General features: G+C 35.5%; 1 protein-coding gene across 3 annotated transcripts in view; it reads left to right on the top strand.

Annotated features, from left to right (window-relative positions):
* Pla2g4a (phospholipase A2 group IVA) overlaps positions 1-19,791 on the top strand; it is a 141,052-nt gene that overhangs the window by 21,333 nt on the left and 99,928 nt on the right. The window contains exons 2-3 of one of the 3 annotated variants that reach the window (XM_074047234.1): positions 3,971-4,070; positions 18,669-18,750. In XM_074047234.1, coding sequence (XP_073903335.1) covers positions 4,038-4,070; positions 18,669-18,750 — 115 coding nt within the window. In that variant the 5' untranslated portion in view covers positions 3,971-4,037. Of the gene's footprint in view, positions 1-3,970; positions 4,071-18,316; positions 18,564-18,668; positions 18,751-19,791 lie in introns of those variants that run through there. The other 2 variants (XM_074047235.1, XM_074047236.1) reach the window with 2 other exon arrangements.

Genomic DNA, 19,791 nt, shown 5'->3' with positions numbered 1-19,791 from the left:
TACTACAGAGTATATTGTAAGTATTTGTTGGATGAAACTCCATTAAATTCTTCCTATTTTCCACCGTCACAAAAATCTTTATAATAGATAGTCTATGTTTCAAGTAAATCTATGATGTTATTGATGAAACGTGATCATATAGATAGTCTATGTTTCAAGTAAATCTATGATGTTATTGATGAAACGTGATCATTTTCTGAGAAGAGGAACTTACTTGATGGGATAGATATCTTTAATCTGGTCCTTGTTTTAATAATAATATTTAAAGTATAGTACCATTTACATTTATGGGAAAATAACCTGGCTCTCAGAGTGTAAAACTGCCCTTTGATTTAGGGCCTTTCTGATCCCATATCCAGTTGTTTTTCAAAGGGAGAGTGTGCCTCTCAGGTCATGACTCTTACAGCAATCTAAAGGTTCTTTAGTTCAAGAGCTTTGTAATAACACACTAGGAAGAAGGATTCATATTAAGAAATGACTTCACTTCTGGGGGGAGATGATGATATTGGGGAAATGTGGATGGTTAGGGTGAGAATGAGGCAGGGAGCTTTTATATTGTGTCATATAGAAGTTCCACCAGCAGCTCTAGAGTATTAGTGTGTTCTGATTTGGAACTGATGTAGGCATACCTTGAATAAATCAGCAGAGAAACATCAGCTGTAATGGTAGGCCAGGTCATTGTTAATCATTCCAAATGAGATGCAATAACAATAGCTCAGAAAACCTGACAATGGGGAGTGCTAAGTAGTTAGGATCACATTGCCTGACGTAGATAGTATGACAAATTCAAGTACAAATATAGTGACCAATTATATGTAGTTTTGCTTGTATCTTTTAATGCTGTCATTTCTTCGATCCAAAAAGTAGTTTCAAGACTACTTAGAGGCTATCCAAAGGCAAAGATTAATGCAGTAGTAAATGAATTGTCATGTTATTGTGTTAGTATTACATAGTTAATTAGGGGAAAATAATAAGAGGAAAAAAGAGAAACCAATGCCAGTATTGGTTAACAGACAGAAATGGCATTAAGGCTTGAATAGAGTTTGTCTCTTCTGAAACTCAGGTTGGAATTTAGTCCCCATTGTGAGGTAATAAGAGGGTGGTAATTTAATTTGACTGTGATATTTAAGGGTGGAGTCTTTGGGAAGTGATTAGGGTTAGGTAAGATCAATAGGATGGAGCCCTCATGATTGAAATCTGGTGGCTTTATAAAAAGAGATAGAACCGAAGATGACACACATACACACACACACACACACACACACACACACCCTGTCTGTCTCTTGCCGTGTGATGTCTTGTACTGTCTTGGGACTCTACAAGAAGACCATTAGCAGATACGGACCTACAGCCTTGGAGCAAAATCATAAGCCAAAAGAAACCTCTTTTCTTTATAAGTTTTCAAGAATTTCATTATAACAAAGAAATGAACTAATACAGATAGTGTAGAAGAGATGGTTAGAGATAAGGATGATAAAACTTTTAAGTGAGGTTCTTTTTGGCTTGATTAAAATGTTGAATAACTAGGCTTGAAAACAGTTCATCTTACTAATATAAATATATTCTCCCATTCATTAATTCACTCATTCTTTCATTCATTTAACAAGTATGTATTAAGTACCCTTCTGTACCTACACAAGAGCCAGAAATTTCACAATGAATAAAACACAGAAAAACATCTGTCTTCATGGACCTGATGTTAATGAAGGGGAGGAGGAAAGAGACAAAAATGTAAGGAAAATGATACAGTCAGTGTTACACGGTGATAAAGCAAGAAAATTAGGGTCTCTGCCAGTTTTAAATGATATGATCTTGGAGGGCTTCACTGGAAAGAACCTGGAAGTTAACGGCAATAACAGTCAATTCTAAAAAGTGACAGAAATGTGGCCGCTGACTATCTCTGTCGGTTTTGTGCTATTGTATCAGAATACCCTTGACTGTTGCTCCCAGTTTAGGGAACTGAAAAGTCTCAGGTTCACGTGATAGTGGGTTTGGTGTTTGAAGAAGTCATTTTCTTGCTCACTGTGTCCTTCAGAGTAGAAGAGGGCTGAATCCTCACATGGCTGAAGGTGGGAGAGCCAGGAGATTCTTCCTCCATGAGCCCATGTGTAAAGGTGTTAAGGCCCACGGCCTCATCACCTCTTAACAGCCTTCACCTCCTAATATAGTAATATTAGCACTTAAACTGCAATATGAATTTTGGAGGTGCAAAGCATTCAAACTATAGTGCAGAGGTAATTGGTGATTGGCTAATATTACCATTAGAATTTTCTACTATTTTTAAGTTAGCAAATGTGCAAATGCAAAACAAAGATCGTAGTGATTTATTAAGATAAAATCAGAATAATGGTTTGACTTATCTTGGTTAAAAATTGATTTAAAATGCTGTGTACATATGCAGCCTAATGACAGGTAAAAATATTCATACCTTGGGAGCTTAAGAAGTAAATGATTAAAGTAAACAGATGTTTTATGTTAAAAATAGGGTTTTTTTGTTGTTCTTTTTCGGTAGTACTAGAGTTTGAACTCAAGACCTCATGGTTGCTAATCAAGGTACTATATCACTTGAGCCACTCTGCCAGCCTGTTTACTTTTTTTCTGATAAAAAAGTAAAAATGATTGATAGGTAAAATGAAGAAGAGGAGAAGAGGGAAGGTTCTTTCTTTTATTTTTCCTCTAGCAGTACTGGTGTTTGAACTCAGGGCCTCATGCTTGCTAGGCAGGTGCTCTTACGGCTTGAGCCACTCTGCTGACCTAAGGGAAGATTCTTATTTTCCACAATTTTAAAATAAGGTCCTGTGTGTGATTTTTACCTTTCTTATAACACTACTTCTTATTTGTCACATAAAAATATGAAGGAGATAAGTTTTCTTTTTTTTTGAGGTTTTAAATTTTTTAAATTTATTCATTTCTTCATATGTGCATACTTTGTTTGGGCCATTTCTCCTGAAATGAGTTTTCAAAACCAAGAACTAAAAGCATATGAGGAGATCCCATTTGAAAAAAAAAAAAAAACCCTGAAAGAGAGAATATTCTAAATATATGAATATTCATTGATGGTAAGGTCTATATCAAAATGAAAACAATGATTTCCTTTATTCTTTATTTACTTCTGCAGTTTGTGCCTATACCAATGAGTAGAAATAACTTTATATATTTTTAAAAAGTGATGTGTAAAATGAGGCTAGTTTAAAAACTTTTAACAAATTTGAGTCATTCTGAATGACATTTTAGAATATACACATTAAATATAGCAAAGATATCTGAAAAGGTGTTCTAAATTAGATATGATTTATAGAATGCTGAAATGCAAGTACATATTGTAAAATTTGAAAGTTACAAATTTATGATGCAGTAGCAAAGATGTTTATTGAATAGTTTCTACTTTAATTTAAATAATGTGGATGAATTGTAGAAGAAAAAAGTATACAGTGCTTTTCCATGAAATATTTTTATTTAATTGCTTCCAGTGTGAACTTATGCCTCAGAATAAAAAGATATTTCTGTCAAATTCCACTAGTAAAGTTCAAATTCAACATGAATGTGTTTTAAAAATTCCTAATAAATAGCTAACATGGAAAATCTTTCTTTCGTATTGTGAGTGTGTCTAGTGCTGACCAATTGAGGGAAACAAACAATATCTACTATTTAATTACAAAAAGTCCAAAGATAATTTAAATTTTCTGTAATTTGAATGTGTGGCTCCTGAAACACTTGGCAAGTGAAAACAGAAAACCCCTGTGATTTCCTAATAATTGCGGGAAAAATTTGAACAAATAAACATGGAAAGTAAACAGTACTATCAAAATATATTTACTTTTCCCCTAAGTCATGTGTGCATGCCCATTTTTCTGCATAGTTACGGAGCTCCATCCATCTGTGCCCTTCCTAAGGCACAAACTCGTCATCAATTAGATCTTGGAACTGTATCCAAGAGGAAGCTTAACAATGGCGACTGTTTATTTTGCAGGTTTTAAAGAAGATAGAGTGCCAGAGAAGACCTTTGAAGTGTGAAAATTTCTGAAGTTGAAACCAAAATGTCATTTATAGATCCTTATCAGCACATCATAGTAAGTCATTTAGATTTATGTGCTCTTTCTGGGAGTGGGAGGCGATATATTTCTGTGTATTTCTGCTGTCGCTAGCAAAGCAAAACTATGACAACTCCTTGGGTTTGGTTATTAATGTTAAACTCTTGAGCTTATTGAGGTGCATAATAAAAGTACTCACGTCTTCAAACTGTTAAGTTTTCAGAAAAGAGGCACTTAATTGGAAAAACATACCAAAACTTCGGTAACAATACCGAATTTTCATGGGACAATGAAAAATGTAGTTAGCACTTAGCAGTTATAGGATTGTATAGCTACATCCATTCACATGATTTGGTGGAGAGAAGATAAAGGAATTTCTGAGTTTAGGGTCATGTTTTTTGTATGCATTTCCAAAGCAATTAATTCTGCAAATTTTCCCTTAGAAATGTTTGAACAGACTCCTGTGGTTGGTTAGGTTTTAGTGAAGAGTTGAGAAAATCAAATTTTAGTCATTGAATGTAATTTTCCAAACTCCATTGGAAATATGCATTCTCCCTTTCTCCTCCTCTTGCCCCCCCTCCCCTGCATTTTTGAATTTTTTTGAGACAGGGTCTCATAGCCTAGGCTGGCCTGGAACTCACAATCCTTCTGCCTCAACCTCCTAAGTATTGGGATTACAGCATGAGCCAGCATACTTGGCTCCATCATTCTTTCTTATCAAAAACAGAGGAGAGATTTCTTTGCTGAATTCAACACATGAGACTCAGGTTTATATGGATTAGAAACAGGTTTTATGAATCTTCTCAGATTTCTTTGTTTTATTCCCTCTATTTTCTCTCTCTCTCCCTGGCTCTCTCTCCGTGTCTCTTTTACATTGAAGCATAACACATATAAAGTATATGTCTTACCTGTTAAACTTGATGTACCCATGAAATCATTGTCCAGATAAAAATATGCACCAAGCAAGGCATGGAGGTGCTGCCTATAATACCAGTTACTCTGGAGGTAGAGGCAGGAGGATGGTAAGTTGGAGGCCAGGTTGGGCAGAAGTAGTGAGAATTTGTCTCATAAACAAACAATGAAAACAAAGGTCGGGGGTGTAGCTCAAGTGGTAGAGAATGAAAGAAGACGGACGAGGCTCAGGGTGGTCAGAGCACAATTCCTTTCAGGTAGCAATGTATTTTGAATGACCTTCACTCTATCACCTAATCTAGCTTGCCTTTCTACCAAATGCTGAGCACTCCTGTCCATCTCTCACCAGATCATCGTGTGAATTGACTAGTGAGTTCTTCCTTCAATATGAATTTTGTACTTAAAATGTTTTTAAAGCTGAGAGCTGGTGGCTCATGCATGTAACTCTAGCTATTTGGGAGGCTGAGATCAGGAGGACCACAGTTCCAGGTCAGCCCAGACAAAAAAAGTTCGTGAGACCCCAACTCAATGGAATAAAGCTGGGTATTGTGGTGCATGCCTGTCATCCCTGTGAGGCTGGAAGCCTGAAACAGGAGGATCACAGTCAAGGCCAGCCTGGGCAAAAAGCGAGACCCTGTCTCCAAAATAACCAGAGCAAAAAGAGCAGGAGGTGTGGCTCAAGCTGATTGCCTGACTAGCAAGTGCAAAGCCTTGAGTTCAAACCCTGGAAAGAAAAAAAAATATGTATATATATATATATATATATATATATATATATATATGCATAAATCAAATTCCATTGTATATTCTAAAGCGTAGTAGTATCACATTTTTTTTTGCAAATTTTGTTAGCTTCAGCAAAATATTTAGGTCCAGTAATTACCTATATGGCATCTTAATATGATGAAATATGCAAAGCCACATTTTTCTTTATTTTCTCCAACATCAGTTATACAGTCACTTAGTCGTCCAATTTATTGCTCTTTTAAATCAAGAAGATCCTGTGAGATTTGCAGTTTTTTTCGTTCTGCTTGGTCTTGGTCTGTATCAAAAACAAAAACAGAGCTGTGTGTGTACATGTATAGGCATAACATGTTTAATGGAAAAGTTTCTTGCTGTGATTTCATAGAAAGATATTTGAACTCTGGGCCTCATGTTTGCTAGGCAGGCACTCTACCACTTGAACCACTCATAGAAAGGTATTTTAATTATTTAATTAATTAGTTGATTTATAAGCAGGGTCTCAGTATATAGCCCAGGCTGGCCTCAAACTCTTGATTCTCTTGCCCCCACCCCCCAAAGGCTGGGATTACAGGCACGTACCAACAGACCTAGCTCAAAAGATATTTTTCAAGCTATGTAAGTGAACACACTGAACCCCAAACAATATCAGTAAAATGGGAAGTTGCGGGGGGATAAAAACTCAAGCTGGCTAGCTAAGTAATGAATCCTTGGTGCCAGGCGAAGAGGGTTTTGGCTGCCTCCAGATGCAGGAGATGGGGCTCATTCTCACCACACCCGGGGTGCAGGGACTTGTGTAGGCTGATGCAGCCCTGTGCTGCCAGAAAGCTTTCTTTCTTCCGGTGGTGCTGGCTTTAAAAAAGGTGTTAGAGAACAGAACGAAAAGAGAGTGGTGGAGGGCTGAATTCAAGTATGATATATTTGATACATTGTAAGAACTTTTGTACATGCCACAATGTACCCCCATCCAGCACAATAATAAATAAAAAAAGAATGATGACCAGATAAGCTAGCATCCCAATAGCAGCGATATTTCTAAAATATTGATGTTTTTATATGGTAATTCTCTCTCTATTTTTTTTTTGTTTGCTTTTGTTGATGTTACAATGAAGAAGATGTAATGTTTTTTGGGAAAAAAAAAGAAAAATAATGATAAATATGATAGAATTATTTCCTGCTTGCCTAGATTTCTTAAAAGGTGCTTTCCACCTGTGAAGATATTTGGGCCTTTAGTTTGTTGAAGGTCTTTTTTCTTTGAACAGGGAGGCATCATCTCTATAAGGGAGAGGTAGGGTTGGGGGGTGGGGGGTTTGGTTATTGGGGTCTACAAAGAAAGCCAGGCTAGGGTCTTTATTAGGAGAGAGCAAGTACAAAATCATCGTGAAAATTTCCATCATTTTTGCTCTGAGAATATGAGTCATATTCTTGGAGTAAAATGATCCCCACCTCCTCCTATCACTGATTAGCAAGGGAGGGCCACTGCCCAAATCCACAGAAACTAAGATTGACCTCACATTAGGGACAGTCAGCCACATGGCCGTGCTAGCATGACTACCTATTGCAGTACAAGGACCTTTTAAAAATAGCGTTATAGGATGACTGGAAGGTTTACCAAAGTGTAGCAAGGTATCATTCTAGATTATGGTAGTAACGGGAAGAAAACAGGATCCGTAATCAAAGAGCTGGTGTTGAGGAGGCTGTTTGTGATCATGAGCACTTGTGGTCTGCCTCTCGGAAAACAGGGAGTGAATGGTACCTGCTGTGTTCACCTCACAGGGCTCTTACAGATGATAGTCGTGTGTACAACATTAGTTTTTTGAAGTTTGAAAAAGTAAGCTATTTCCAGGGATATTAGAAAATGAGGTGCTGCTACTAGGACATCATACATATAGAAGTGAGTAAACTGTTATTATAAAAGCAGGCCTGCACACAAAGTAAAGCTGAGTTTTATGGCAAATCATTTATGCTTTGTGAGTACTAATATAATCTAGGAAAGTGAGGAAGAAAAAGCCTAAGTGTATTGTCAGTGTTCTTTGGAAAACAAAACCAAAAAGAAGTATCATTAATTTATTAACTAATTATGGGGCATTGGCTCACATGATTTTGACCCCAGAAAGCTCCTGGCGTAATTTAGCCCTGGTCTAATGGCCTGAGAACCAGAGTGAGTGGTGTAAATCCCAGTCCAAGAACTGGGCACAATGAGGTGGGAAGTCTCAGTTAAATTGTGAGGCAGGAAAAAGGGGGTAAATTCTTCCTTCCTCTGTCTTTGGTTCTATTCAAGTCTCCCTGACAGATTGGGTGATGACAACCACATGGAAGAGGACAGTCTCCTTTACTGAATCCACCATCCAAAGGCTCGTCTCACCATCACACACACCTAGCAACATGTTCATTCTGGGCACCGTGTCTCCCACTCAGGTTGATGCTTCTCCCTTTCCTATGATACCAGCCACCCCCTGACACACGCCTCTCCCTGTGGAGGCAAAAAGTGCACAAATTTAAGTTTTTACCACTGAAATAGATCAGAAATTCCTTGGGTACCAAAGTTTATCTTTCAGTTCTCAAGTTTCTGTTTGGTTCTTATAAAATCTTTCCACGCATCTTTTTTTGTAGTTTCTAGTTTCATGTGGTCATATTCCAGTATGATGTCCATTTCTCTGACTTTGCAAGTGTACTTCAGCTATTCTTTGAATTGGTTTGGTTTTTTGTGCTTGTTGATTAAATGTATGTGTTTTTAATCTTAGTGTCATATCTCCATGTTACCAATCAGTTTTGGTTTTGTGTTGAGCATTATAATGAAAAATTATCTGTAGAAATAATCCTTCAGAAACAATTTGTTTTTGTCAGGCGCCTGAGGAAGCTAGCAGTTTGGGACACAGTTAATCCTAGTTTCAGGTTGGTGGGTCTCTGGGGCAGGCCTAAGTTACACTAAAGTGGGCAGCTAGGGCATGGAAAGACTCTTCTTCCTTGTTCCCGTGATTCAGGCTGTGAAGTTTTCTTTTTCTTTTAAAAAAGGTTTTATTAATTAACACATTAGCTGTGGATTCAGTGTGATATTTCCATGCATATGCACAGTGTGCATTGATCTTATCCAACTACCCTTCTTCTACCATCTCTCCCTCTACCCCAGGCACCCTTCCCAACCCCAGTAATCGCTATTCTACTTCCAGATCAACTTTTAAAAAAATTTTATTTTCCACATGTTAAAGGAAAACTGATACTTGTCTTTTTGTGCCTGGCTTATTTTGCTAAACATGATGTCTTCCAGTTTCATCCATTTTTCTTGAAACAGGATTTCATTCTTCTTTATGGTTGAATAATACTCCATTGTGTACATATGCCATATTTACTTTCTTCACGCATCTGTTGATGGATGCCTAGCCAATTTCATATCTTAGACTATTGCGAATACTGCTGCAATAAGTATGGGTATCTCTTCTGTAGTCTGACTTCAGTTCCTTTGGATATATATCCTTGAGAGAAATGGCTGAGTCATATGGAGTTTTCAGCATAAACTGGCAGCCTGGTTTGCATTCTTTTCTTAGCACACTCATGATCCCACAGGACTTGGTCTTTAGCCTCCTCTCCTTCTGGGTCAGCAAATGGCCCATGCCAAAACTGAGCTCATCTCTCTGGGGTTTTGGTTCCCTCGATCTCTGCTCTCTGTTAAGTGGTTAATGCTTTCCTGGTTTCTTAGTTCTTTTTACTTTCAAGAAAATGTTAGTTTTTTTCAAAAAAATGTATCCAATTTTTAATTATTTTCAGTAGAAGACAGGCATCCAGATTATTTAATCTGCTTTATAGTGGAATTCTCTAACCACTTGTGATACTCAGCCAACAGTGTCCTCAGATAATCCATAAGATAGATAATGATATCTTTCTAAGAAATTTCCTCAGATGGCAAAATTCTTCCCGAAATTTGGCATTCAAATTTTCCCTATGTAAAATTCCAAAGTTGGAACCTAGATTTGAGCTGTGGGGGAGAATCAGGAAATCTATGACATTGGCATCTGACACTTCTTCCTACATATGATGTGTGGATCTTCTGCTAACTGGTAAAGAAAGGGCTCCTCACCACCAAAGGCTGAGTGATAAGAGTAAGAAAACCCCTCATTTTACTAAGTCTTATATTATTTATTGTAATAATAGAAATAGTCATGATTGTAATGACCAAGGTATCGAACTGTTCCTCTTCTTTTATTAGTCTTTTATATATCTTTTATATATTGTCATTTCATTCTCAGAAAAATCCTATTTCATTTGTAATATTTTAGTTACCATCTTGCAGATGAAGAAACTACAGTAGAAAAACTGAGAGAAAATATGATACTTTATTGTAAATGCCATTGTGACTCATACCTATGTCTTTTAGTTATGAATCTTTTACTTGTTAATTAATAAAAAGAATAAGTAAGGCAAGGAGATTTTTAGGAAGCCCCTTAAAACAGTGATACAATATCTAAAATACCATCTGTAAGCATATCTATATTTTCAAGGCTGTTGGATCTATTAGTTTTAAGGTTCTCATCTGAAAGTCATCAGTGCAAATATATCTTAGATTTGCATGGACGCCCCTTGCATTTAGGCCAGTCATTATAAACAAGTACATAGGTCTCTCACCCAAATTGTATTGCAGAGTGTGGGGAAAGTTTGAAATGCATGTGCTGCTTTGTGCTTCTCCAGGAGGGTGTCCTGTCCTTCTCAGTCTTCACTCAGCCAAGGAGAGAGTAGATTTCTTCAGGAATATTGAGTTATAAAAGGCTGATATTCAAACTTTTTTGTCTGAATATCAAAATTTTAAAATAAGGTTTTTAAAATTAAAACATAACTGTAATATTCATAGAATTCAGTGTAACAATTCCATAAATGCATACAGCATGTATTGTTAATAGGCAGCTGTCCTTCTTCCCCCATCTTCCTCCATCCCTTGGCATCCTTCCTAAGCCCCCATAATCAATATTTTACTTGCTTATCGACTTTAAAAGTTGTTTTTTAATTGCCATCAGAGAAGATGTACTGAACTTCTAATTTAGTATGATTGTTTCAATTGAGGTATCTTGAGGATATTATAGTTATTATAGTTCCTGTAAATTCATAGTGAATTTGTCATTAAATGAGAATTTTAGGTCCAAGCTGATACCATCAAGTGTCTTCTTGTACTGTTTTCACTGCTAGAGCAGTCTCTTTGATTAGGTAAGGACTTAAAATTTTTATTGCAATGAGGCACACCTATAATCTCAGCACTTAGGAGGCTGAGGCAGGAGGGTTATGAGTTTGAAGTCAGTCTGGGTTATATAGCAAGACCCTGTCTCACAAAGAATACCAAAAAATTACAATGAAAGTATATTCTATATTTACTTTTAAAAGACACACATACATATGACCAAACCTGATGTGTGTAATTATTGAAGAAGTGACAAGTTTTTTTGCTCATGGGGGAGAAGAATCTCAAGTCATTTTTCTGATGATTGCTAGAGCTAACAAATTCTCTTGTCAAATTAGATGTTTGAGGCGTGAGAATAATTTGCGTATGATATGGCTATCAGCCATATCAACCCATGGCTGAATTCTTAAGCATCATTAGATAGCATGGTAGGCTATAAATATATAATGTAGATCATTCTTTTAAAAAGTGGGAAAATAATAGTGTAATGCCTCTGCTTGATACTTGTATCAGAATGAAATTCCATATCGGGAAGTGAAACTGAAAATAAGTGAACAGGAAAAAGTTTCATGGATTTACGGATAGAATCAATGCAACAATATTTTAAAAACTGTTTTGAAATCTTTTTGAAGTTATGGGTTGCTGATTACAGTGACTGCTATCTCTGACTTCAGTAATAAGGTTCTGTAGTCCCTCTAATTCTAAAAATCTTCAGTTTTAGTTTTGATTAAAGTTAGGTAATGGCAGTTGATAATTAACATTTATATGAAAGAATCTACCTTCCCTTCCATCAAATTTATTTTATGACTGCTTCTTTGGCCCTAGTAACAACACAATTTTAAACATAGGCAGACCATCAAATTGGTTTCTATAAATCAATTTTTCTTTTTCAATGCCCAATTATCTTAGTTACAGATATCAACATAATTCTCCAGAAGGAACTTAAAATACTGTTTTCCTAATGTTTGATAAATTATAATTGTGAAAAGGGGTTTTAGATTTCACTGTGGACAAGATTATGGATGAGGACAAATACTCAAAGTAAGGTCGTTCTAGACCTTCAGGCAAGGCCAGGGGATTGAGTTTAGATTTGACATCTCAATAGAAATATGACATCTTTCTCTGCCAGTTACCACCTCGCAGTGTCCTGAGTCATTTGTTTCTTCTGGGGAACACTGGATGTGCTTTCAATGTCATTTCCTCTCGCACCATCCTTCCTGAGCCACAACCAAAAGTCTCCTATCCAAGTTGGAACCTAGCCAATCCTGGGCTAGTTTGAAATGATGTGTGATATTGGCTTCAGAACACATGGGAAGTCATTCTCAAAAGATTGTTCAGATGATCATTTATTGAAACTGAACATCTTTCTCCAAGAATGTGTAGTCTGTCACTTAATAGATGGTCTTTTTTATCGGTCCTCACAGCTCTTAGAAAGAGATGGTCAGAGTTTTTGCCGCTTCTGTTTGAAAATAGTTTATAGATCTGAAGACTTATGATACTTCCCAAATTAATTTATGACAATCAAAAAAGTGGTGAATTGATCCTTATTTTCTGTGAGCAGCACAGTATTTCATTCATTAAATTAAGAAAACAGAATCGAAGCTGATGAAAATGTACACAGGTTAAAAAGGAAAGCTGTACTGGTAAGAGTAAGACCAATTACTAGGGTTTAGGTAGATAAACTATGAATATCATACACAGACTAGATTGTAGCTCTCTAAACCACTTTAATTAGTGGAAATAGTCCTTATTACTATACAAGTTATTCGTATGATCTTATTATTCTCTTAGCAAGAATGTAAGAAGAGAAAAGGCAGAGGAGACAAGAAGACTGGAATCTAATAAAATTTCACCTTTTATCATCAATGAGTTACAGGGAAATCACTTAACCTCTCAGAATCTAACTTTACTCATGTTTAAATATAAATAAAAATAAATAATAATAGCTAGTATTATAAATAATAGCTGTTGTTATTTATAGTAATGACTCATTATTATAAGTAGTAGGTCATTGGGTAGACTAAATGAGAACTGTGTATTTCAGTAGAGTGCACAACCTATGGTTCATACTCAATAAGTCCTTGACAATCATTTTCTCGTATATGTTGTTAATGAATATTTGATATGTGCATATACTTGCAGCCATATTAAAAAGCTATTAAATGGCAGATAAAGGTATAATTTTTATATTACAAAGGAGTCTTAGGCACATGACAGAAGTTCTAAGATATAGAAAAAGCTTAGATTATTTTGGGAGGGAAGCAAATTTATAAACATTAATTATTATTGAGAAGCTTTCTTTAGTAGAGAAAGCTAATCTCAGCTAGATTTTCAAAGGCATATTTTAAATTTCAAGCTTGGATGTCATTTGTCTTGATTTATTTCTATATTTTTCATGTGGACATCCAGTTGTTAATAGTACTTCTTACTGAAATCGATCTTTTCTTCATTGTATTGATTTTGTTCTTTTGTCAAAGATCAGTTAACCACATTTATGTAGGCTGATTTCTGGCCTCTATGTTCTCTTGTATGGAACCATTTGTCTTTTCTTTCATACATTCCACACTGTCTTGATTAACAAAGCTTTATAAAGTTTTGAGTCAGGTAGTTTTAGTGAAGAATAACTTTGTTCTTTTTCAATATTGTGTTTCCTATTCTGGGGCAATTTGTAATTTCCATAAAAAACAACTTGCTGTGACTTTTTTATTGGGACTGTGTTGAATCTATAAACCAATGTTTATTTGTTTATTTAGTATTTTTTGAGACAGGGTCTTCCTGTGTAGCCCAGGCTGACCTGGAACTCACTGTGAAGCCCAGGCTGGCCTAAAGTTAGAATGCTCCTACCTCAGCCATGAGGTGTTGGGTTGCAGGCCTGTACCACCATGCCCCCGATCCTCAAGCTGTTTTTAACTCTTCCTTTCCATGAACATGGAATATCACTCCATTTCTTTAGTTCTTCGCTTTCTTTCATACAAGTTTTGTAGTTTTTCTCATCTGTCTGTACATATTTTGTTAGATTTATAATTATTAAGGTTCTGATTTGTGTAAATGGTGATATATAGGAAAGTGATAGACTTTTTACATTAGTAACCTCATGGCATGCAACATTGCTGTAAATGCTTATTGTTCTAGGAGTTCTTTTTAAATGGACTGTGTTAGGTTTTCACGTAGATGATCATGTCATCTGTGAGCAATGACAGTTTTTTTTCCTCCTTCAAAATCCATACATCTTTTATTTATTTATTTATTTGTTTGTTTTATTGCAATAGCTAGCATTTTTAGTACAATTGAGAAAGAGTGATGAGGGGGCATCCTTGCCTTGTTTCTGATCTCTGCACCATTGAGTTTTCTCACCACTGAGTTTGATTCTGGCTTTAGGCTTTTTGAAGATTTTTTTTTTTTTTATCTAGATTAAGAAGTTTCCTCTCTTAGCTTGCTGAAAGTTCTTCTTCTTTTTTTTAAGAATAAATGGATGTTGAATTTTGTCAAATGCTTGAATGCATCTATTAACATAGTCATGTGATTTTTATCTTTTAGCTTGTTGATATGATGTATTACATTAATTGACTCTCCAATGTTAAATAGACCTTGTATATGTGGAATAAATTTGACTTACCCGTGGTGTATGATTCCCTTTTGTGCATTGGTGGACTCAGTTTGCTAATATTTTGTTGAGTAGTTTTGCATCTATACTCATAAGAAATTACTATTCCTTAATTTTATTTTCTTGTAATGTCTTTGTTTTGAAATTAGGGTAATACTGGCCTCAACAATAAGTATTCCCCCTACTTTTGTCTTCTGGAAGAAATTGTAGAAAATTGACATAATTTCTCACTGAATATTTGGGAGAATTCACCAGTAAACCATGTGAACTTGATGTTCTCTGTTGGGAAGTTACCAATTGTTGATTTAATTTCTTCAATAAATGTGGGCCTATTCAGATTGTCCATGGGATCTGCAGTGGCTTCTCCTATTTCATTTCTGAAATTAGCAACTTATGTTCTCTCTCTTTCTCCTTAAATTAGCTGGCTAAAGGCTGATTGATTTTATTGATCTTTTCAAAGGATGAACTTTTGGTTTCATTGATTTTTCTCTGTCTAGTTCCTATTTTCAATTTTATTGATTTTTTGCTCTCATTTTTGCTACTTTTTTTCTGCTTATTTTAGACTTAACTTGCTTTTGTATTTCTTATTTCCAATGGTGGAATCTTAGTTTATTGATTTTGGATCTTTATTTTTTTAATGTTCAGTACTAAAATTTTCTCCCTAAGCACTGCTTTCATCATACCCCAGATTTTGGTAAGTTGTACTCTCATTTTCATTTAATTCCAGATATTTAAATTTTTCTCTTGAGATCTCATTAACTCCTGTGCCATTTAGAAGTGTGTTTGCTAATTTTTATGCATTTTTAGATTTTTCCAATTCTATTTCTGGTTTATTTATTCAACTGTGTTGTAAATACAGACACTGTAAGATTTTTATTTTTTAACAAATTAAAGATATGCTTTATGGCCCAGAGCATGGTCTGTCTTTTTTTTTTTTTTTTTTTTTTTCCTGGTAAGCACAATTTATTCACAAAACAAATATTGAAGCTTCAATCAATCCACAATGGGGAAATCAATTCAATTCTCTTCTTTAAAGCAAAGGTCACTATTTACTCAACATTCGCATGGTCTGTCTTGTTGAATATTTTATGTGAGATTGAGAAGAATATGCATTCTTCTGTTGTTAAAGTTGCCTATAGAGATTCAGTGTATGCAGTTGGTTGAGGGCACTGTTGAATTTAACTTCGCCCTTCCTGTTTTTATGCCTGTTGTATCTGTCCCTTTCTAGTAGAGGGGTGTTGAAATCTCCAACTGTAATAATAGATCCTTCTGTTTGTTTTTGTGGTTCTATTAGTTTTTGCCTCATGTATTGATCCTCTATTGCTTGGTACATACACATTAGGGATTATTATATTTTATTGAAGAATTTACCCCTTTATCATAATATTTCTCTCCATTCCTGATAATCTTTCTTGCTTTAATGTCTGCTCTGTCTGAAATTAATATACTAACTCTAGCTTTCTTGTGATTAATGTTAGCATGGTGTTCGTTCTCCATTTCTTTACATTTAAAGTGTATAGTTGAATCTTGTGGTTTGGTGACTCTAACAGTCTCTAAATTGATTTATTTATACCATCAATGTTTAAATGATTGTTAATATAGTTGGATTAATTGCTACCACATTTATTACTGTTTTGTATTCTCTGCTCTTTTTCTTTGTTCATATTTCATGTTCCACTCTTTCTATGCCTTTGATCTCTTACAAATTTTTTATTATTTATTTATTTATTTTGCAGTATCGGGGTTTGGACTCAGGTTCTAAACCTTGAGCCACTCCGCCAGCTCTTTTTTATATTGGGTATTTTCGGGATAGGAGCTCTTGCCTAGGCTGGCTTTGAACTGCAATCCTCCTGATCTCTGCCTCCTGAGTGGCTAAGATTACTTGTGCGAGCCACTGCTACCTGGCCTTTTTATCATTTTAATTAAACATCTATTGAAAAAAATCTATTTTCTCTCTTCTCTTAGCTTATCAAAAAAATTTTATCTTCTACTTTTTAGGGCTAATTGTCCTAGAGTTTGTAATAAGTTTGCAACTAATCTGAGTTTACTTTCAGATAACACTATACAGCTTCACAGGTATTATAAGCATCTTATGGTAAAATATTTCTACTTCTTTTTATTACTTGTTATTGCTGTCATTCATTTCATTTTTATATAAGCATATGTATATAAGCACATGTGTGCATATACATGTACACATGTAAGTCAAATACATTGCTGCTATTATTAGTCTGAACAAACTATTAGATTAATTAATAATAAGAAAAGAATACATTTTATTTTGTCTTCTCATTTCTTTTCTAGTGCTCTTCTTTTCTTTATGTAGACCTGATTTTTATCTATAGCATCTTCCTTTTTTGCTTGTTGCTCTTTTAACATTTCTTACAAGGCAGATCTAATGGCAACAAATTCATTCAATTTTTGTCTGTGAAAGTCTATTTCTTCTTTACGTTTGGAGTTAATTTCATAAAATACAGAATTCTCTCATTTTTTCTCTTACTCTTTAAGTATTTCACGTCACTCTCTTCTTACTTGTGTGGTTTCTGAGAAGTTGGATATAATTATTATTTTTGCTTGTTTATACCAAGTATAACCTGAAGTTTTGTTGCACTATATAAAGTACCTTGATGGTTCGAAAGAGTTGATGGTTAATATAAATGTTCAAAGGAATTTGGCATGCCTTGTAGCCTGGCTCATTATTTAAATTTAGCAAATAACCAGGCATATTTAGCATAAGATCTTTATGATATTCACAAAGCAAATGTGTGTCCTCATGGAGAAAACTTGTGTAGATTTTGGGTTTAAATAGCGATAATTGAAAATTAACATCATCATTTGCAAAACTGCCAATTTTGGTAGCAGGTAGTGCAAGAGTGGCTTTTATTTGTAGTACAAAGAAGCACTTTCTAAGGCATTCATCTGTTATTAATGTTGATCAATTTCATTTTATGCAAAATAGAACTTTAACAATTCATAACTTTTTGATGTGGAGATTATTTGTTTGAAAATAAAATTGAATAAGCATCATCTTGAAAGATTTTTCATGCTTCTCTCCCTCTTTGAACAAGGTGTTGGGATGATGGAGGGACTCAAGTGGTAGCACCTCAAGTGTGAAGACCTGAGTTCAAACCTCAGTCTTGTCAAAAAAAACCCCCACAAAAAACATTAAACAAGGTGTGCTCAACATCATTGATTTCACCTCTTCATTGCTCTTATTAACCTGAATATTAACTGTGGTATTGATAGAGTGATTTCTTCTGAAATTTCTAAGTACTGAACAACTTTTGCTCTTAACATTCTACTATTGCTGGTCCTTATGAATCTATCCTCTTTATAATTTTTAATGTCTTTTTGCCTTTATACTGTCAATTACTTGCTTTATAGTATTGCCATTATCTTGGCCTCTTTTTAAATTAATTGTAGACTTTTTATCCTGTTAGACAAGCCTATTTAAATTAAGTCAGGCAGACTATCCTGAGATCAAAGCAAAACAAATGTGAAGATTTTTCATCTTTTTAGTTATTTTTGAAACTATGTACGTTCCTGGTTTCCCCCCTCCATTTGTTTTAGTGAGTAGGGTGGTTTGGTATCTGATTTCCATTTTTGGTGAGGTGTTTAATAAAACCTGTTAATATTTGTCATGCACATGCAATGTATTAAGATCGTAGAAACTTTGCTGACTGTGATATATAGCAAATACATTGAAATTAATATAAGTAGTTTACGGATAATTAGGGTGGTTACGGGTAATTAGTGTGGGTCCAACCTACTTTGACAACTGCCCTAGAAATGTCATTGTAAAAGACTTTTTTCCTGATATTGAGCAGCAACAACAAAAACAAACAAAGTGGAATGATGCAAACGGCTCTGCCTTCACCTTTGTAAGCCAGGGCTTCCTACTGGGCAGGTACAAAGCCTCACTGAACTCCTAGAATGCTGGCAGGCCTGCTTTACATTTTTCCACAAGTACTCGTTAAACCTGATAGCAAAGAAGTTCTAATAGTCAAACTGTAGTAGTGTTTTAAAGCATGATCTAAACTTCTTGATGATTCTATGGTGGGAGAGAAGAGACTGGAACAAGGAATAACCTTAGCATCAAAGAATGTTTCTGGTATGTGTTTACTTATTTTCAAAAGGAGTGTTTTTATTAGTCTCAAGGAAACAATGAGATTCTATATTGGAAGCTTCTTTTAAATTTCTGTCATTTTATTTCTAGGTAGAGCACCAGTATTCCCATAAATTCACGGTAGTGGTGTTACATGCCACCAAAGTAACAAAGGGGGCCTTCGGTGACATGCGTAAGTATCTTTTTCTCTTCATTGTTGAAAATGCTGAGTTCTGGCTCAGGTTCAGTTGCTTGAGTTCTTTGACAAGCCAGGGACTTTCCCTTCCTTTAATGTGGTCATCTTTTATAACACTTGGAGCAGTTCTGATGTTGTTATCTTGTTAGATTAGCCTTTTACTTCAGCTTTACATTAACTGAGAACACTTGTGATCAGACAAAATGACTCTCTGGTAACACACAGGTCTTTGGAATTCAAAGTTCTGCTCAATTCTATTTGGAAAAAGCGCTGAGTCAAGACTTCAAATGAGCTGCCTCTGTGAGGTAGTATTCTTATAGGATTAAAAGTGCCGTTTATGTAACTCTCATGCCTCCCAGTCTGTTTATTATGTATGGGATAACTATAGAAACTGGCAGGACATCCTAGAATGATGTGAATGGCTGCCTGAGGATAATGTTGAATTAACTTGTTGGGAGTATTCTTCTCTAGGCAGTTTTCCCTGTTAATCTTAAAATTCAAATGGTTGGGGTTCACAGAGGTTGGAATGCAAAGAGAAATGCAAAAATCATTATGACAGTGAATATGGTGAAGTTTTAGATTATTGCCAAAACATGGGAATGAGCAATCTAACCCTCAGAATGAGTTTTGGAGACAGAACAATATTGTAATTTATCAGCATGGGAAGCAGGGAAAGCTTCCCTGCTGTGCGTTGGATAAACAAATTGCCTATTTTGTTTTACCTCTGCTGTCACACCACAATCATCACAGAAGCCTCTGACACCAGATGTGTGGGGATTTCTCTCCACCAGCAAGTAAGCAATCACTCTGTAGCCAGCACCAGAACACCAGTGGAGTGTCATTCATTTCGATTCTGAAACTATCTACCTGGAGATAGTGTCAGATTCCACAGGTTGGGGCACTGTGTGTCTCCAAGAATCCCCTTCCCCACTCCTTTTGAGACCAGTCTCAAGTCCCAGGTTTTTTCACCCTTGTTCCCTTAACCCCTCCTTGGGTTCCATTAATTTGCTGGAGCGGCCACAGAGCTGAGAGCAACAC

This window comes from Castor canadensis, chromosome 11 (genome assembly GCF_047511655.1).
Source record: "Castor canadensis chromosome 11, mCasCan1.hap1v2, whole genome shotgun sequence".
In the NCBI taxonomy this organism is placed as follows: Eukaryota; Metazoa; Chordata; class Mammalia; order Rodentia; family Castoridae; genus Castor; species Castor canadensis.
This window is presented reverse-complemented; position numbering and strand designations above follow the sequence as displayed.